The sequence below is a fragment of the Bombina bombina genome, chromosome 4 (genome assembly GCF_027579735.1).
Source record: "Bombina bombina isolate aBomBom1 chromosome 4, aBomBom1.pri, whole genome shotgun sequence".
Lineage (NCBI taxonomy): Eukaryota > Metazoa > Chordata > Amphibia > Anura > Bombinatoridae > Bombina > Bombina bombina.
Genome location: NC_069502.1, coordinates 1,053,101,476 through 1,053,120,108, shown reverse-complemented (window position 1 = coordinate 1,053,120,108; position 18,633 = coordinate 1,053,101,476). Strand labels below are relative to the sequence as shown.

At 39.5% G+C, this 18,633-nt stretch overlaps 2 protein-coding genes across 2 annotated transcripts in view; one reads left to right on the top strand and one right to left on the bottom strand.

Annotated features, from left to right (window-relative positions):
- The window catches only part of MTIF2 (mitochondrial translational initiation factor 2), a 168,922-nt gene extending 167,499 nt beyond the window's left edge, over positions 1 to 1,423 (bottom strand). Inside the window, exon 1 of the mRNA XM_053712192.1 lies at positions 1,329 to 1,423. The gene's annotated coding sequence lies outside the window, so the exon portion shown is untranslated. The remainder of the gene's footprint in view (positions 1 to 1,328) is intronic.
- Positions 1,424 to 1,896: 473 nt separating this feature from the next.
- LOC128655768 (prolyl-tRNA synthetase associated domain-containing protein 1) lies at positions 1,897 to 12,939 on the top strand. The gene is made up of 2 exons (XM_053709341.1): positions 1,897 to 2,047; positions 12,151 to 12,939. The coding sequence occupies exons 1-2, from the start codon at positions 1,967 to 1,969 to the stop codon at positions 12,577 to 12,579; spliced, it is 510 nt and encodes a 169-aa protein (XP_053565316.1). The 5' UTR covers positions 1,897 to 1,966; the 3' UTR covers positions 12,580 to 12,939.
- The last annotated feature ends 5,694 nt before the right edge of the window (positions 12,940 to 18,633 follow it).

Sequence of the window (18,633 nt, the reverse complement as noted above, 5' to 3'; positions counted from 1 at the left end):
GATAGCACTCTTCCCCCAATCAAGGATGGCTGGATTGGGCAAAGACTGGATATTTTTGGAGAGGGAGTACTTAGGGGTATAGAAATAATAAAACAGTTTTATTTGTCACAAAGTTCACTGAACATGTTTATAAATAACAAATAGTACAATAAAATATTAAATTTAAAGGGGTTATGCAATTGGGTTGTAGGGCTGTTATATAACATCAATCTGACATTTGTATGGAGGTTCGACTCTAAGTTGAACTTTCCACACTACTGCATGGGGCAGAAAGATATTTTTGGTCCATTTTAGCCAGAGCTGGAAATCTGTTTATTAACTGCCCAGTACTTGAGGGGTTTGTCTGAACGAGGTACAGTGATCTCTCCTACAATAATACAAATAACAGCAATTTGTATTGGCAGAACAGTAGTAAACAATTTTTAGTTTAGTCTCCACTCCAGTTTAAAATGAAATGGGAACATGCAGTTTGAAAAAACACCACAAGATAGCATATGGGTAGGAAGTGGAGGTATCAGTTTAAGTATCGGTGCATTTGCACGAGTACAAGTACTCATGCAAATACTTGGTATAGGTGCAACCCTAATTAAAAAAGTTATAACTGTTTTAGTGTTAACATTTTTCTATGCACGTGCATGTGAATCATAACTAGATATTCTCAGTGCACCAGCATTTTAAGTGATGCAGCTGCTCAGAGTGCCAGTGGGGCTTGTAATCATGTCCGCAATTAACAAATTGAGTCATTACCAGATGGTACAAGCACTTAGGCTCTGTGAGCAAGTGCTGTATTTAAAATGCTGGTGCACGCTGCATACTTAGATACACATTTGAAACAGCTATAGCTTTTATTAGAAGCATTTTTGCTAATGCATGTATATTATAAAAATCCTTCTATTCAAATCTGAAATGTATCCATGTGTATTCCAATTTTGGCTGGAATATCCCTTTAAATCAGTGACACTAACACGGTATGCTGCATTAAATAAAGAACAACTACACTGTCTAAATAATTCAAATGATAATAAACATGTTTAGTCTATCGATATAAATCAATTTCCACAAGTTCTAAGTAACTATGTCTGCTCTGAATTATTTTGGCTGAGCTGAAAACGGATACATTTAAAGAAACAAAGCTGTGGCAAAGGTAAAGCTCAGATACATGAGATTGTCAGAATTTGACATTCATAGACAAATTGAGATTATTACTAGAAATTCAATGGAGATTTAACCGTGAATCTGAGTGACAGCGCACAGGTCATTCATCCGTCTTAACCCTTGCATGTCACTCTTCACAGGATCTATAACATATACTCAATTAGCACTTTTACCTTCCTATATCTTCAGGGAGAACATGCTGACCCTTTCAGGGAGTCACGTGACGTGTTACCGCAACTCACAAGTCAAGCCAGAATTTGCGCAGTTGTCATGTGACCTGAAATCGCATTCATTTTATTTGTGGGCAAAAAAGCTGAAACATGATCAGCCATGTTACATTTGGGATTCTAGTAAACTGGATAGAAACACACGGGAATTAAACTATTAGTATTAAATATGTCTAAATGTATTTAATACAGTAAACAATATTGAGTTTGTTTCTATGCAAAAGATTAATTTGAACGTAATGCATAAAAGTTTTAAAACCTATGATATTTTTAACGAGCTTTCCATTACTATTACTATTACATAAAAAAGGATACCTGCAAAAATAACAATGTATCAAAGATACAATTAAATACAATGTAATAACAAAAGCCGTACAGTCCAGGATCATATATTGATATATTGTAAGAAAATGCTAATTATTGCAACTGAAATGATTTTGTCAGAGATGGAAATAATCTGTATTTTTTTAATAAAGTTTTTTGCAGATAAAAAAAAAAAAATCACAACGTGTGCTGTGTACGCCCCGCCCGTGTGCTCAGTGCTGTTAGTTATAGCACTTAGCGGTGGAGTAAGACAGCTCAGCATGTCTGGGGCTCTGCGGGAGGAATTGGAGCGTTACTTGCTGGAGCTGGGCATCCAGCCTGTGTGCGTGGAGCACCCTGAGGTGGGTTATTATTAGTGTTCACATCCATCCTGACCCGTATAAAAGGCGGAAAGCAATCATTATCATATCCTTCAGTTGCACCAGATAATCATATTGTTTTTCTCAGGTGCACACAAGCCTTCATCCTAGGTACACTAAACTATAAGAACTTTATTACTCACCTGACGTTATAGACACTTTTTTTTATTCATTATTCAAAATCTAAAGGGGATTTTAATATTGTGTAAAAACAGACAACATAAAAAAATAAGATTTATGTCACTTAGTGTCTGCTACCCCCAAACATAACCATACCCCTGACTGAGCATAACAAAATAATATCAAAGTTAGGAATCTAACTTGGGGATAAGACCCCTCAGGTGCCGCCTAAATGCACTGCCCTCTAATCAGCTTCCTCCAATTGTTTTGTGCCCCCTTTGGCGTCCAGCTTGCGGGGCACGCAACAATTGGAGGAAGCCAGGTTTGTCATCGATATGCTAACTACAGTAGGAGATGCGGGCGGAGGATCGGCGGTATGTTTACCATAATACAATGGTAAATATTTTTAAAAAGAAGCGTAATTGTAAAGTTTAATAAATTAAAGGGCCCCTCTATTTTTTTATACTTGGCAGTAATTCAATAAACTTTACAATCACTTTAAATTGACATTCTAGTGCTAAAATGATATGCTCTAATTTGTTACAGCATGTTATGTTCACCCTGTTGAGGTTCAATACTATGGGCCCCATTTATGAAGCTGCAAAAGCAGCTTTGGTGTCTGTTTCAAGCTTGCGCAAATGAACCTGAAATGCTAGTCCAACTCTCCACCTCCTAAAATGTGGCAGATTGGGATGATTGACAGCCCCTGCTCGCACAGGATTGGCTGCAGTCAAGCAGTAGGGTGGTATTGCAAAAGCAATGGCTTGTGCAATGTTAAATACGGGCAGCATATGTTGCCACTCTCAGCAATGCCATTAATAATTGGGGCTCTATATGTTTATAAAACACAAAAGTGTCCAGTACTCCTGCAAACGGTGCATGTTGAGGGGCTCTATACTCAACCCAGAAAAAATAAAAATAAGTCCAAACAGCAGCCCTATATGTTTAACCCCTCCAAAGGTGTTAAACACCAAATTAAAGTCCTGCTCGGGAGTCACAGCAAACTGCTGGTCCCGAGCAGGAAGATCACAGCTGTGTTCTGCACAACAGCTGCAGAGCTGGTGGCTCTATGTGGAACTTCAGCTATTTAACACCTTTGTGGAGGTTAAAGGAACATGAAATCCAAACATTATCTTTCATGATTTAGATGAATACAATTTTAAACAACATTCCAATTTACTTATTTTCATTTGTTTCATGCTTTAAATATCCTTTATTGAAGAAATACCAATGCACATGGGGGAGCCAATCACACAAAGCATCTATGTGCAGCCACCAATCAGCAGCTACTGAGCCTATTTAGATATGCTTTTCAGCAAAGGATATAAAGAAAATGAAGCAAATTAGATAATAGAAGTAAATGGGAAGGTTGTTTTCTAAATCACGAAAGAAAAACAAATGTGGGTTTCATGTCCCTTTAAACAGAGTTGGAGCTTCAATAGTGCAAAAACTACATGCTCTATTGAATTACAACATGTAATGTGTGCACTAGAATGTCCCTTTACCCCCACTCCACTGCAGAGTAGCTATTTCCTCCACTACCAGCCTATTACAAAGCCACAATTTTCTTGCGCTAAGCTCTCCCACCTAGGTAGTTTCTCTTTCCTATTGTATCATGGCATATAGGGCACTAGTTCCCAGACACCGGATTGGTGAGATCAAGTCCAATGCAATTACACAACAGAACCTGCCAAGATCCAGGCCCCTAAACACAAATTACTCTCTATCTATCTATCTATCTATCTATCTATCTAAAAAGCTGGGGATACTGAACAATCCAGTTAACAAGGGGATGCCTGAACAAACTCTAATTACTGTAACTAATTTATAGTTGTCCCTAACTGACCTCACTAGAGAGGAGGTAAAATAAATTTAAAAAGGTTCTTCCACGGACTACAAAACAATGCATGTTTGTATGGAGAGCTTTTGCAATGTGTATATACTATACACGTGTGAAATGTGTTTTATGCCCCTTAAATTCCATGGCTTCAGGTTGCAGTTAATGCCTGCTGGCCCAGCTATTTAAAGACGAGATTATGGTGTCCAACTCAGGAATTCCTTTTGGCTGTTATACTTGGTATTCACAAAACTTAGTAAAGCTGCGCTAATAGAGTTAAAATATGTTTGTTCCGTCGCTATAAAACAAAACTAAAAGATTACTTTATGTATATAATATAACAATTTATTAATAAAACATTTTCTTTAGGCAATATTGCACCATATAAAATGTCTTTAACAAAGAAATTGCAGTCTCTGTTGTGTACTATAATAATTAAATCAAAGAGGTTCCAAAAGTTCTTGATCCTATTAATGAACTTAAAGTAACTTAAAATGTTTAAGGGACTCGATGGTATTTAATAACCGTAGACTTACATCAAGTGTGGCAATAGAAAAGCAAGTGACGGCAAAACAAACAAATATGGTGTGAAATAAAAATGAACTTCCCTTCTTGAGGTGGAACGCAGCCTGCTCCGGCATCTCTTCTGCTGTATATTAGCAATGCAAGAAAAATGAGTGGCACTATTCTCCCCTGGGGCTTGTGGCAGAATCTGACAGTGTTTCTTCAAGTGGGTTTGGCTTCAGTAATCTCAGAAGGAAAACATCAACGTAGTGCAGTATTGTTAGACTTGAAAAATGCACTCAGAGCTTTAATATTGGATGTTGTATTAAACTGTATTTTGTTGTCAATGGAACAAGAATTTGGTGATTGCTGAATAAACCAGATTATTTCTACGTATTCCTGTGAGTACATTCCTTTTAGTGCATTTTTGATCAATTGCATTTTTCAAGTATGAGGATACTGTACTATGTTAAACATAGAATTTGACGGTAGATAAGAACCAAAAAGGCCCATCAAGTATACCCATATTACATGTTACTTTTTACTTAGGATAGCCTTATGCATGTCCCAGTCATTTTTGAATTCCTTTACAGTCTTTGTGTTTACCACCTCAAATGGAAGTTTATTCCATGAATCCACCACCATTTCTATAAAAAAAAATGCTTCCTTCTGAGGTTACTGAAGCCAGGAACTCACTTGAAGAAATACTGTCACCAGATTCTGCCACAAGCCCCAGGGGAGAACAGTGCCGCTAATTTTTCTTGCATTACATCAAGAGTGGAACTGTTAACTCTTATCTTCACCCGGATTCAACAAATGGCTCCTTGATACTTCAAAGGACACTGCAATTGATCCAAAATCATGTGATTTATCAGGTAGCCCACTCACTGGGACTCAACGGCTTATCCAAAACGCCGGAGGCTTTACATAGTATGCCAGTGAAGATCGCTAAGATTCCACTCATGTGACTTATCACATGACCTTCTGAAGGGGCTCAACAGTTTTAACAAAAACCTGGGGACTTTAACTGCTTTCATTAAAATCAAGAAAATAAATTCTTATGCCAGTGAGGGATACTTCATAATCAACGTGTTTTGACCACTCAGAGAATTTCTTGTATTTAAAAGGGAAATGTCCATTTTTTTTAGAACACCAAATGTTTATGTAGACAAAAAAAACCATCAAATGTTAATTTTTTTTTTTATTTTTTTTTGGAATAATTTTTTGAGGGTTTTTCATAGTGACAACAAAAAAACTATGGCATATACATATTTCAAAACATAGCAATGATTGTCGCAATAACAATATAACAGGCAAAAAATAAGATAAAATATATATAATGAATGCCAAAATACATCTGAAAACCTCATTTTGTGTTTTAATGTGATAATATGGGTAGCTATTATCCCAGGCCATAATGTTAAAAAAAGGCACTCTGAAAGAGCGCTGTAGCTACCATATAGACCCATTTTATTCTGAACTAGTTTGTACTTGAATGCTTCGTATTGTTAAAGTTAGGGTCATAATATCAAGAGCTTCATAAAAAAACAAGGGGGGAATTAGGGAATTGTCAGCGGGTAAGCACCGCTTATACAAATAAATTTTTCTATATAACAATATTATAGCATATTTAAATTATTTGAAGGAAATAATAATAATAATAATATAGATAGCTATGGTCAACTACAGTGGGGGGGGGGGCGGAAGACCATAGGAATGTTAATGAGTCTTGGGAAGTGCATAGTAGTTATGTGTCGGCATCATGACCAGCATTAGGAACATATAAAGAGCACTATACCAAGATTCACATAATTGAAGCCCTAACTTAGGAGCCCTAGTGTGCTGGTTACTAACATTAAGGTTACAGCCTATATGTATTATTCAGTTTCATCTCAGGTAGACATAAGTTAATACATAACAACATAGTGTTAAAGGAGCAGACATTATACTAATATATAACAGCTAGTTAATATAATACAGCAAAGTTTTTTTTTTTTTTTATTTCACGAGTACAAGATTAGGCAATAGTATACTAGAAGGCTCCATTGACATGTTTAGCTCGAAAAACAGTAAGTTAGTGATACATTATCAATCACACAAAATCAATATTGCTTAATGTGGCATTCTGTTATATATGAGACCTTTCATGTATCTAGTTAATATTGCAGTATAAACAGCTTAATGACAGCACCAATGCCACTGGACATTTGTGGGTAATAGCACCGTCCTGAACAGTGTCAGACCTGCAGATAAAGCAAATAATTGCAGTGTAATGAAAAGTTTAATCTAGAGGAGTAACTATATATAGAGATTTAGCATGTACATAACTGAATTAATAATTATCAAACAATTTAGGTAGGCAGGCTCTAAGTAATAACCGGGTTATCCTCAAAAGCCTTCCGATAAAGACATTAGTAGATGAACACAATAGTATAACTATAGTATAGACAGGGGAATATTGGTATAATTTTGGCCCTGTATGAGGAGGTTCAGGCTTATGTTGTATTGGGCATAGACTCCCTAACAAGGTGGTCATACATTAGTATTATGAGTGTCACTAAGTGGGTGAGCAGCCCAGAGCCCATGTAAACTCAACAATCTGAACATAAGGTAATAGCTTAATCTGGTTAGGCAGGGGAGTGTACCCCATTATATTAGTGGTAGACAATCTTAGTGTAGCAGGTATATGTTGCTCAAGAACCCCTAGAAAACGTAAATATATAAGTATCTCATACTGTGTAATTAGGTAGCAATTGCTGAAATTATCCCTGTGTTAAGGGATGATATATCATTTTCAGGCAGTCAAGACACAGGGTCAACAAACAGGTAACCAGGTACCCCGTAGTGTGGTGGCTTTAGAAGTTGCTGGGCTAACCAATCCCAAGTCTATAATGAGCTGTTGCAATCTGCCCATACTCGGTACATAACACGAATTGAGCTAGATGACCGTTCCTGAGAACCGCTGAGTAGCTGGATACAGAGTCCAAAAGGGCATTGTGAAGACTTAAGCCTAAAGCTGTATACCAGCATCTAGGGGATCCTGAGATTGGTAATGCTGCAGGTCCATTTGTTTGAGATGCTCCCCATACCTCTAACTCAGTAAGCAGGCCATCTGGTGTAAGATCACCATGGGTCACTGAAGAGCGGGCGACATCTCTCTGTAGGTACTCATTGTCTGCGGGTGAATCTGCAAAACGTCCGGGCTGAAGGTCTTCTATGATCGCTGAACCCGCAGTCTGCAGAGTGTCATCTGACTCCTGCTCTCTTTGTAGTGTGGGCTTAGCGGCGATTTCACCTGCCTCATCTAACATCTCGGCTTCGGTGCTGCTATCATGGAGAGTTGTGACAAGACCCGTGTCATAGGAGGATGTCATAGCGGTATGTAGTGCATCCACTAGGTCCGCCTGGTAGCCGTCCAGCCGATCAAATAGCGCTCTCAGGAGAGAGATCTCCAGCTCCATGGTTTGAGGGCTCATTCGTTGCTGGCGTTGGTTGCACTGTATACGTGTCGTCTCTGTTGAGAAATTCGATGTGGGTGCCAGAAGTAATATGCAGGACAGACTCAAGCCAAAATGGCGATTCGCGCCATATAAGTGCAATTTTATAGTGGTGTTAGCGAGCCGTTTAACTGTCTATTGTGCTGCTGCATTAAGTCTTTTTGTAGGAATCCAAATCGTCACAATGCTGAGAATATATAGTGATGGTAATGTCGTGAGTACTCGCATAAAGAGCATATGGGCCTGTTAGGTGCTTTCTTGATGTTATAGTCCGGGGTGCAAAAGGTGCTTGTAGCGTCTACTCCAATTCAGAAGCTTATCTTCATCTTAAGTTACATTTGGTGTGACTCTGTACTTCTTTTCATAAGCTGTTTAAAATAACTTTAAGTGAAATAGTACCTAATTAAGTTATTTAGTAGAGGAGCTCCTGCAATGTGCGTCTTCTCCCTTCCATAGTTGGCTCCGCCCCCCATAAAATGTTAATTTGATAAAAAAAAATTGACGAAAAAAATATTAACCTCATTAATATAAGGAGTTTAATGTCAAAAACAAATAAATTCTATGGTTGGAATGGATATATAATACATAAACAAACAACACAATAAAAATGGACATTGCCACTTTAATAATAATAATGAACATTGCCCATTTTAAATGGAAATTCTCTGATTGGTCAAAAAAACAATGAAAAAATATTTTGTATGTGCATACCAGGGGGCGTTAATTTTCACATGCTGGATGCCAAAGGGTGCACTCAGCGATTGGATAGAACCGGATTCTTTATCAAATACACAAATATGAGTTGCAGGTGGAAGAACGACGCAATTGTTTAACTACACTAAAGGTGAATAATTTTGAAAATAAAGTGTTTAAGTTTATTTTCATGAATGAAAGTGCCCCTCATTTAATGATTCATTACAAATATTTTTGATGGAATCACCGAAGTTGAAATAGTTTTAAGGGAACATTGCAACTTTAAAAAGAGTAAATGTTGCAAACTCAAAATAATATTTGTAAACTTAGAAACAAAATGTTACCTTGGGATGAGAGGAATACAATTAAAAAAAAAAAAGTACATAGGCTGTACAATATTTTTTTATTTTCTTACACTTTCCTAGGTCGCCTAGCAGGGGTCACTTTCCCAGGGTACCTTAGTACATACTGGCAAGCAGGGGCCACTTTCCTGGGGTATCTTGGTGCATATTGGTGAGCTGGAGCCACTTTTCTTAAAGTGAAGGTCAATTCTGGGGGTCTTGCTCACGCCGTTGTATAGGGAGTTAAAAATGAACTTAATTTTCATTCATCATTTTTTTTTTCTACCTAACACTAAATATTGCTGTTTTTTACCTTACAAACAGCCTCCGGTACACTCCTTTCTCGCAACGTCATAAGATTGTTTAGCGCATGCGTTAAAGCTTCAATTGCGCTGTTATTTCCTCATGCTCGTTCGTGAGACGCGCATGAGTACTCTGCATCCTGTCAATCAATTGGATACAAAACAAGTACAAAACCTGCCAATATGTTTTAAAAAACACACACACACACACATATATATTTTTTTTTAAAAAAAGGTAGCGACTACATTAATGTAATATTGCTTAATACATTACTCTAAAATTGACCTTCACTTTAAAGGTTCCTAGGTAGCTATTTGTGAGAAGGGGCCACTTGGTGCGTATTGACAAGCAAGGGCCACTTTCCCAGAGTGCTTCAGCACCTATTGGTGAGCAGGGGTCACTTCCCTGGGGTATCTGTGTGTGTGTGTGTGTATTGATATGCAGGGGCCACTTTCCTTGAGGGTTCCTAGGTTGGCTGGTGGTGAGAAGGGGCCACTTTCCTGGGGTTTCTAGGAGACAATTGATGAGCAGAGGGCCACTTCCCCAGGGTACCTGCCTGAGCACCTATTTGCAAGCAGAAGCTACTTTCCCGGGGTGCCTGGTTGCATATTGATGAGCAGGGGTCACTTTCCTGAGTGCATATTGGTGAGCAGGGGCCACTTTCCTGGGATGCCTGGGTGCATATTGGTGAGCAGGGGCCACTTTCCTGGGGTGTTTGGGTATCTGTGTGCAGGGGCCATTGGCACCTCCTATTAGTGAGCAGGCACCACTTTCTTGGAGTACATGGGCATTTATCGGCAAGCAGGTATCACTTCACCGGGGTGCTTGGGCATGTATTGGTGAGCAGGGGCCATTTTCCTTGAAGGTTCCTAGGTGGCTACTTACAAGCAGGTGCCACTTTCCCAGGGTACCTGTGCACCTATTAGGGAGCAGGGGCCACTTTCCAAGGGTCAGAGATATGTGGGGAGTGGTGGGTGCGTCTGAACTGGGCTGCAGTTGTTGTAGTTTTTTTTTTTTTTTTTTTCCCCTTTCTCCACTTCCTACATTTCACTGAACTATGCTACATATCTTTCTTATTTACACTATATGTTTAAAGGATTACTTTCTGTTTTAATTTTTAAGCCAAACAACTAACATATTAAAGTTAATAAACATTAATTAAAACCTACTGACCTATATTTTCTCCAAATCGAAGTTTCATAACGTTATAAAAGTTATCTTTTATTCCCCGATGATGTCACGTTATCCTGCCCACTATTTTCAGCACTGCGTGTTCATGAAATTGTGTTTAAAGCGCCATTTTGAAACCTAGGTATTGTAAACGGATTGGTACAGAGCAAAGGATACCCACGGAGTGGGTTTGGAAAACAATTACATTTTCAGACAAGATTTCTGATATACGGTAGAGATATGTTAATGAAATGCTATTGATAAAAAGCTTATTTGGGGTAGTTAGTAACAGGCATAGAAAATATTTACTTACAGTGGCCCTTTTAAAGGGCCACTAAACCCAAAATCTTTTTTTCATGATTCAGATAGAGAATACAAATGTAAACAACATTACAATTTACTTTTATTATTTATTTTGCTTCATTTTTTAGATATCCTTAGTTGAAGAAAAATCAATGCACATGGGTGAGCCAATCACACGAGACTTCTATGTGCAGCGACCAATCAGCAGCTACTGAGCATATCTAGATATGCTTTTCAGCAAAGAATATCAAGAGAATAAAACAAATTAGATAATAGAAGTAAATTAGAAAGATGTTTAAAATTGCATTCTCTTTCTAAATCATGAAAGAAAAAATGTGGGTTTAATGTCCCTTTAAGTCTATAATTTTCTAGTTGGAGAAGGGTATCTGCACACCTTACTATGCAATTTGGGACTTTGCAGGTTCTCTTGTTATACTTTTAATTTGGTAGACTGCTCCATTACTACATGGTTGTTTAAACTATTTTTTGTTATAGTTTCTATGATTACAGATCATACCAATTCACTGTTTCCCACATTTTGTAATATGTGCCTTATGTCTAGATCTTTGTAGGATATGTATTTTCATTGTACCTAATATTGTATTTTGCATAGTCTATGAGAGTCTTCATAGTGCTTAGATAACTTATAAAATATAACTGCAGGTAGCCCATACACTGATGTGATGAAGGTATAGAGCTTGTGTGCATTGACTGTGAAGGAACATAAGTTGATTTTTGTTTTTGGTTTAAAAAATGTAGTAGTTGGTTAGAATATTTATATAAAGGTATTACTTTACAAATAAATATTATCCCCAAATTCCTAATCCCTGGGTACACAGTGACGCAAATTTATGTTTTAAAAATAAAAAAATACAGATGCATAAAACAGACTAAATAAAGCAAATTAACACACATGGCTGACACTGCTCCAAAAGCTTACTATCTCTAATTGTTTTTAAATATAAATTATAGCTCCCTGGACTTATCATACCCTGATTTAAAGGGGCATTGTAGTGCATACATTATTTGCACTAATTCGTTGATTGGCTCACTATCTTTCTCTGTATTTTGCTGGTTTAATACATAAATAGACTTGAAGGGTCAGTAGTGCTAAACTTACATAAGTTAAAAAATGAGAGCATATCATTTTTGCACTACAATGTCTGTGTAATCCCTTGATATATATTGCAGTTAGTTTTCTGATTTTCGTGCTCTTTCATCTTCACGTTTCACTGTTCAGCTAATTTACCATGTTGGCGTGTAATTACAACAGGCTGGGAAAATGTTTGCCGTAACAAAATACTTACTCTGTTACAGGTTTTTACGGTTGAGGAAATGATGCCTCATGTCCAGCACTTGAAAGGAGCTCACAGTAAAAACCTGTTTTTGAAAGACAAAAAGAAGAAAGGCTTCTGGCTGGTGACAGTTCTCCATGACAGACAAGTAAATCTCAATGACCTTGCTAAAAAGTTGAATGTTGGCAGTGGGAACCTTAGGTTTGCTGATGAAGCTTCAATGTTAGAAAAATTAAAGGTGGGTCAAGGTTGTGCCACACCCCTAGCACTGTTCTGTGACAAAGGAGACGTGAAGTTTGTACTGGATGCCAAATTTCTGGAAGGCGATCACGAAAGAGTCTATTTTCATCCAATGACGAATTCTGCTACCATGGGAATAACTCCTGATGAATTTTGTACCTTCTTGAAAAAAACTGGACATGATCCAATACTAATTAATTTTGATGACTAAATACAGTTGTATATTAGAAACCAAGACTGATGTAATATGGGAACAAAAACATATTTATGAAAGTTTTATACTTGCCAACTAGATTTTTATTCTTGGTAAACATATCTCTTCTAGATATGTGAAAAATGTGACGCATCTAAAATCATATAAAAATGTTTATGCATTTTATTTTTTCTTTCAAATTTTAACTCATTTAAACAAAACATCATTATAATGCTTTTAAGTACCTTGGAGAGCCCAAATTAATTACACCATTTGGAACTATATTGTAGCTGTTGTGACACTATTTGTCATTTATGAAAAATTTAGAAGTATCTTCTATGTTCTTTATGCCTGATAAAGTCCTTGTGATCAATTTAATCCGTTGTTTGTTTTTATGATTCCTCTCTTGTCTAGCTCCTTTACAATCCATAATGAATGCCTCTACCAGGCTCATCTTCCTTACATGTCGCTCTTCAACTGCTGCACCTCTGCCAATCGCTTTTACTGGCTTCCTCTTGCCTCCAGGATTAAACACAAAACTGACTCTGACATACAAAGCCATCAACTGCACTGCTCCCCTCTATAGACGTTGTCTCCAGATACTCTCCCTCCCGTCCCCTTCGCTCTGCTCACAACCTTTTACTCTCCTCCTCTCTTGTTACTCCTAGTTACAGGACTTCTCCAGACTGGTTCCCATCTTGTGAAACCCTCTGCCTTGCTCCACAAGACTCTCCCCTAGTTTTGAAAGCTTTAAGCACTCCATAAAGACTCTACTGTTGCCACCACCAAAACTTTTTTTACTGTATTCTTTTTTTTTTTTTTGAAAAAGCTTTATTGAATGAGTAGAATACAGAAGTCCAAGTACAATCATAAAAATACAGACACTATGAGCAAAATAATACTTCCAAGTTATAACATAGTGCAATTAGTAATAACAGTAGTCTGTCAGTGCCTCTTGCCTACTTTTCTCATTGTTCATAAGTAGGCTTATAGTGTTATACAGTGCAATTATATTTAGGCTTGTAAATTTTGTAAAAGCTCGGGTATTGCTTCATACCCAGGAGGAAAAAGGAAAGACAGGGGGGTTATGGGTAGAAAAGGAGAGAGGGAAGGGGGGGGGAAGGGGGCGGGTCTCAAAATTACAGGCGACTTACATCCAACCTCCAGTGTTCTTATAATATTCAATTTTCTAGATCCCCTCAAGGGGACATCGGGTAAGTGCACCCCCAGGAGCAGTAGCTGTGTGTTAACCAGATCAATATTTGTCCAAGAGGGCTAGTAAATGCCCCTGCCCTCTCAGATCAGAACCATATGTTCATGCGTCTACAGTTTCCCAGTTTTGAGGTAATGATACCGTTCCAGACCGAGCAGATCATGAACTCCATGCTCACCACCAAAACTTTTAAATTAAAGGGGAATTTTGGGGAACCCCTATAAACTCACACTATTTAACAATTAGGTAACGTGCCTTTAACCTTGTCTCAACAGGAGTGTGAATTTGGATATTAGAGCCCAAAAAGACAGAATTAGATTTTCTATGTGTTTAATAACAAAATATCAATACAGGTTACACAGTGCAAAATTATAAAGACATTCAAAATAACATACAATTGCAAAGCTACAGTTCTTTAAAAAGAAAATGGTACATGAAAAGAATTACACACAATATCTAACTTATTACCAAGTTCCTTTAGATATGTGGAGAGCTGCCATTCCAGATGTTTAGTGGCTTGAGTCCCAGGCAGTTCTGCCTAAAAAGTCTTTCTGTTGCATACTTAAACCAAACTTTCTTTGTCTTGTCAAAGACAACGCCCTGGTTATAATTTACGAGTTTAACCAATGCAAACAAGTCTTAGCTCCCACTATCAGTCTCCAAGGGGAGGAGCGTTCTGCATTCCTACACACAGTTACACTACTAAGGAGGGGGGTCTCAGCTTACAGCTTTTCTGAAAGCAGTTTTCACACACAGAAAAAGGCAATTCACATTAACCTTTTCCAGGCTGAAAACACAATACCACCTCTGCGGGGTAGCCAATCCAGGTATCAACTACTCCACATGATTGTATAATGACACCTCCCCTTTTAAAATGGTGCAAATAGGGGGTCAACCTAAATCGTAGTCTTTCCTCGTTCATAAGACCAGATCTGCCCTTTCTGCACACTCTCTGCATTCATTTGCCCACTGTAACAGTTAGCATCAGCTGACACAATTTCCCTTGTGAAGGACATTTCCTTGCAGGATATCGCACACTCGCTCTCACTCATAAAGGGATCTAGCACCCCATCAGGGTTACTCACTAGGGGACTAAGAGACATTCTTGCTATGCTTAGGCCAGATACTCCACTGTTCACACCTACCCCAGTATGCTCTATAGGAGTATCCGGTTCATTAGTCACTGCAGCTACATCTCCCTCCCCCTCTTCTTCACATCTGCCATCCCTGTAGGGGAGGCCCACAGCCACACTCAGGGTCCCATCCTTTTTTACTCTCTGTAACAGGGCAGGATGTACTCTGGCCCCTACACTAGCCATGCCATTCACTCCTCCTTGCATATGCAATACTGGTTCTAGCACAGAAGGGTACAGGGAGTGCAGAATTATTAGGCAAGTTGTATTTTTGAGGATTAATTTTATTATTTAACAACAACCATGTTCTCAATGAACCCAAAAAACTCATTAATATCAAAGCTGAATAGTTTAGTTTGTTTTTAGTTATAGCTATTTTAGGGGGATATCTGTGTGTGCAGGTGACTATTACTGTGCATAATTATTAGGCAACTTAACAAAAAACAAATATATACCCATTTCAATTATTTATTTTTACCAGTGAAACCAATATAACATCTCAACATTCACAAATATACATTTCTGACATTCAAAAACAAATCAGTGACCAATATAGCCACCTTTCTTTGCAAGGACACTCAAAAGCCTGCCATCCATGGATTCGGTCAGTGTTTTGATCTGTTCACCATCAACGTTGCGTGCAGCAGCAACCACAGCCTCCCAGAGACTGTTTAGAGAGGTGTACTGTTTTCCCTCCTTGTAAATCTCACATTTGATGATGGACCACAGGTTCTCAATGGGGTTCAGATCAGGTGAACAAGGAGGCCATGTCATTAGATTTTCTTCTTTTATACCCTTTCTTGCCAGCCACGCTGTGGAGTACTTGGAAGCGTGTGATGGAGCATTGTCCTGCATGAAAATCATGTTTTTCTTGAAGGATGCAGACTTCTTCCTGTACCACTGCTTGAAGAAGGTGTCTTCCAGAAACTGGCAGTAGGACTGGGAGTTGAGTTTGACTCCATCCTCAACCCGAAAAGGCCCCACAAGCTCATCTTTGATGATACCAGCCCAAACCAGTACTCCACCTTGCTGGCGTCTGAGTCGGACTGGAGCTCTCTGCCCTTTACCAATCCAGCCACGGGCCCATCCATCTGGCCCATCAAGACTCACTCTCATTTCATCAGTCCATAAAACCTTAGAAAAATCAGTCTTGAGATATTTCTTGGCCCAGTCTTGACGTTTCAGCTTGTGTGTCTTGTTCAGTGGTGGTCGTCTTTCAGCCTTTCTTACCTTGGCCATGTCTCTGAGTATTGCACACCTTGTGCTTTTGGGCACTCCAGTGATGTTGCAGCTCTGAAATATGGCCAAACTGGTGGCATCTTGGCAGCTGCACGCTTGACTTTTCTCAGTTCATGGGCAGTTATTTTGCGCCTTGGTTTTTCCATACGCTTCTTGCGACCCTGTTGACTATTTTGAATGAAACGCTTGATTGTTCGATGATCACGCTTCAGAAGCTTTGCAATTTTAAGAGTGCTGCATCCCTCTGCAAGATATCTCACTATTTTTTACTTTTCTGAGCCTGTCAAGTCCTTCTTTTGACCCATTTTGCCAAAGGAAAGGAAGTTGCCTAATAATTATGCACACCTGATATAGGGTGTTGATGTCATTAGACCACACCCCTTCTCATTACAGAGATGCACATCACCTAATATGCTTAATTGGTAGTAGGCTTTCGAGCCTATACAGCTTGGAGTAAGACAACATGCATAAAGAGGATGATGTGGTCAAAATACTCATTTGCCTAATAATTCTGCACTCCCTGTATACACACACACTCAGTCTGCCCTTCTGCCCAGCCCTGCTGCTCTCTCACATTCCCACACACTGCATCAGGCATCCCATTGTCACAATCAATGGCAGTATAACCCTTTTCACTGGCACAATACAGTACATGTACAGGTTCAGGTAAATCATCATTAACCCTAGGCTCTCCCTCCCAGCACCCAGGTTCAATAGAAGCAACATTGTCACAAACATTTTCAATACATTCCTACCTAGGCTCTCCCTCCCAGCGCCCAGGTTCAATAGAAGCAACATTGTCACAAACATTTTCAATACATCCCTCTTCATCAGAACAAGACATTACTGGTGTACACAAAGGCAGAGCTGCATTAACCCTCAGCCCCCCTCCCAGCAATCATGTTCAAGGGAATCATTCATTCTTTTTTGGGATACCTCCAGCTCTGGTGCAGCTAGCGATGTGTCCATCCCCAGCCTCCCCTCTGGGTCCCCCAAAGTTTCACACAGTACCTCAGTTGGTGCAGGGCCCTCTACTGGCCCTTCCAGGTTGCAGGTGTTGTCTTCTGGGGCGTACTGACAAAGCATCTGGACCACATCATCCCCAGCAAAACAGGGATATCCACAGAAATCCCCACCTCCTGCAAACCTTTTCCCACACCCCAATCCAGCGGCACACATGCCGCAGGGCACTCCTCGCAAACTTCTTCATTATCCACAGTCTCTCCTGGGATAATATCCTCTGCCACTTCAGGGCGCACCAAGCAATATCCAGCCCCAGTGTCCTGAAGTCTCATGGTCGGTCACAGTCTCCCTCTGTGACACTCTGCAGATTACCTGCCGACCCACCCACAAACAAAGCTGCTGTAGGTTTCCCTGCTGTATTCCCACCCCAGACTACATGTTGAGGTTTATCCTTGGTGGGGCAGGCAAAACTCAGGTGCCCAAACTCATGGCACCAAATGCATGGGCAGGTATCCCCCTTGCCCAATGCAACTTCTGCCCCCTTGATGGGAGATGTTCCAGGGGAAGGTACTTCTGTAGAATCAGTTATCAGTTGCTGGCACATTCCCTCCCTCCAGGGAGGTGATAAAGCTTGCACAGTGGAACACTACTGGGGCTTCGTTGTTAGTGCTGTCTGTAGCCCCTGCTGCTGAATCAGGTTCCATTCCCAGGAGCACTCTTCTGGCCATCAGGCTCACTGTCTGGCAAATATATTTTAAAAAATCTGGGTACAGGAGAGGTGCCTCGGTTATGGTAAACTTAAAAACCTCTAGCGCATGTCTCCGCTGGGTATCCCTTATAGCCATTTTGTGATTTCTTTTTCTCTCAGCAGCTTCTCTCTCTTTTTCTCTCAGCAGCCTCTCTTTCTTCTTTTTTTTTTCTCCTCCTCCTCCTCTCCTCTTGATACTGGAGGATCAGTTCCATTCTTAGTTTGAGGTCAACATCCCCCAAGTATCTGAGTGCTGTCTGTAGCTCAGACTCCATGAGACTTACAGGGTTAACAGCACCAGGTAACAGTCCTTGGGCTACAGGAGGGTCAACAGTGTTGGGTACTAGGTCTTGAGTTACAGCTTCCACAGTAACACTTTCTGTGAATGTTTCAAACTCTGTTGTGAGGCCCTCTGCCTCCAGCAATTTCAGTATCAGCTGTTCTTTCCCTTTGCCAAGAATAGTAAGTCCTCTTTTCTTGCAAAGAAACTCCAAAGACCATTCAGGCATTCTCCTATATTCTTCCATACTGAGCGTAGCAACAAACAACAAGAGGAAGGGAAAGAACTACTTATTTGCACTGTATGTCTCTCTCTAATTAGGCACTGAGTTCTGTCTTTGGGAAATTACACAAAAACATGTAATTTCTTTTAGTACTATCCAAATGTCACTAAAAAACTCTAAATATCCCCACCGCTGCCAGCCAGTTTGTGACGAATCAAACCTTCTCAGCGTCACAATAGAGGGGTGTGGGCATGAAGGGGCTAATGGCACACA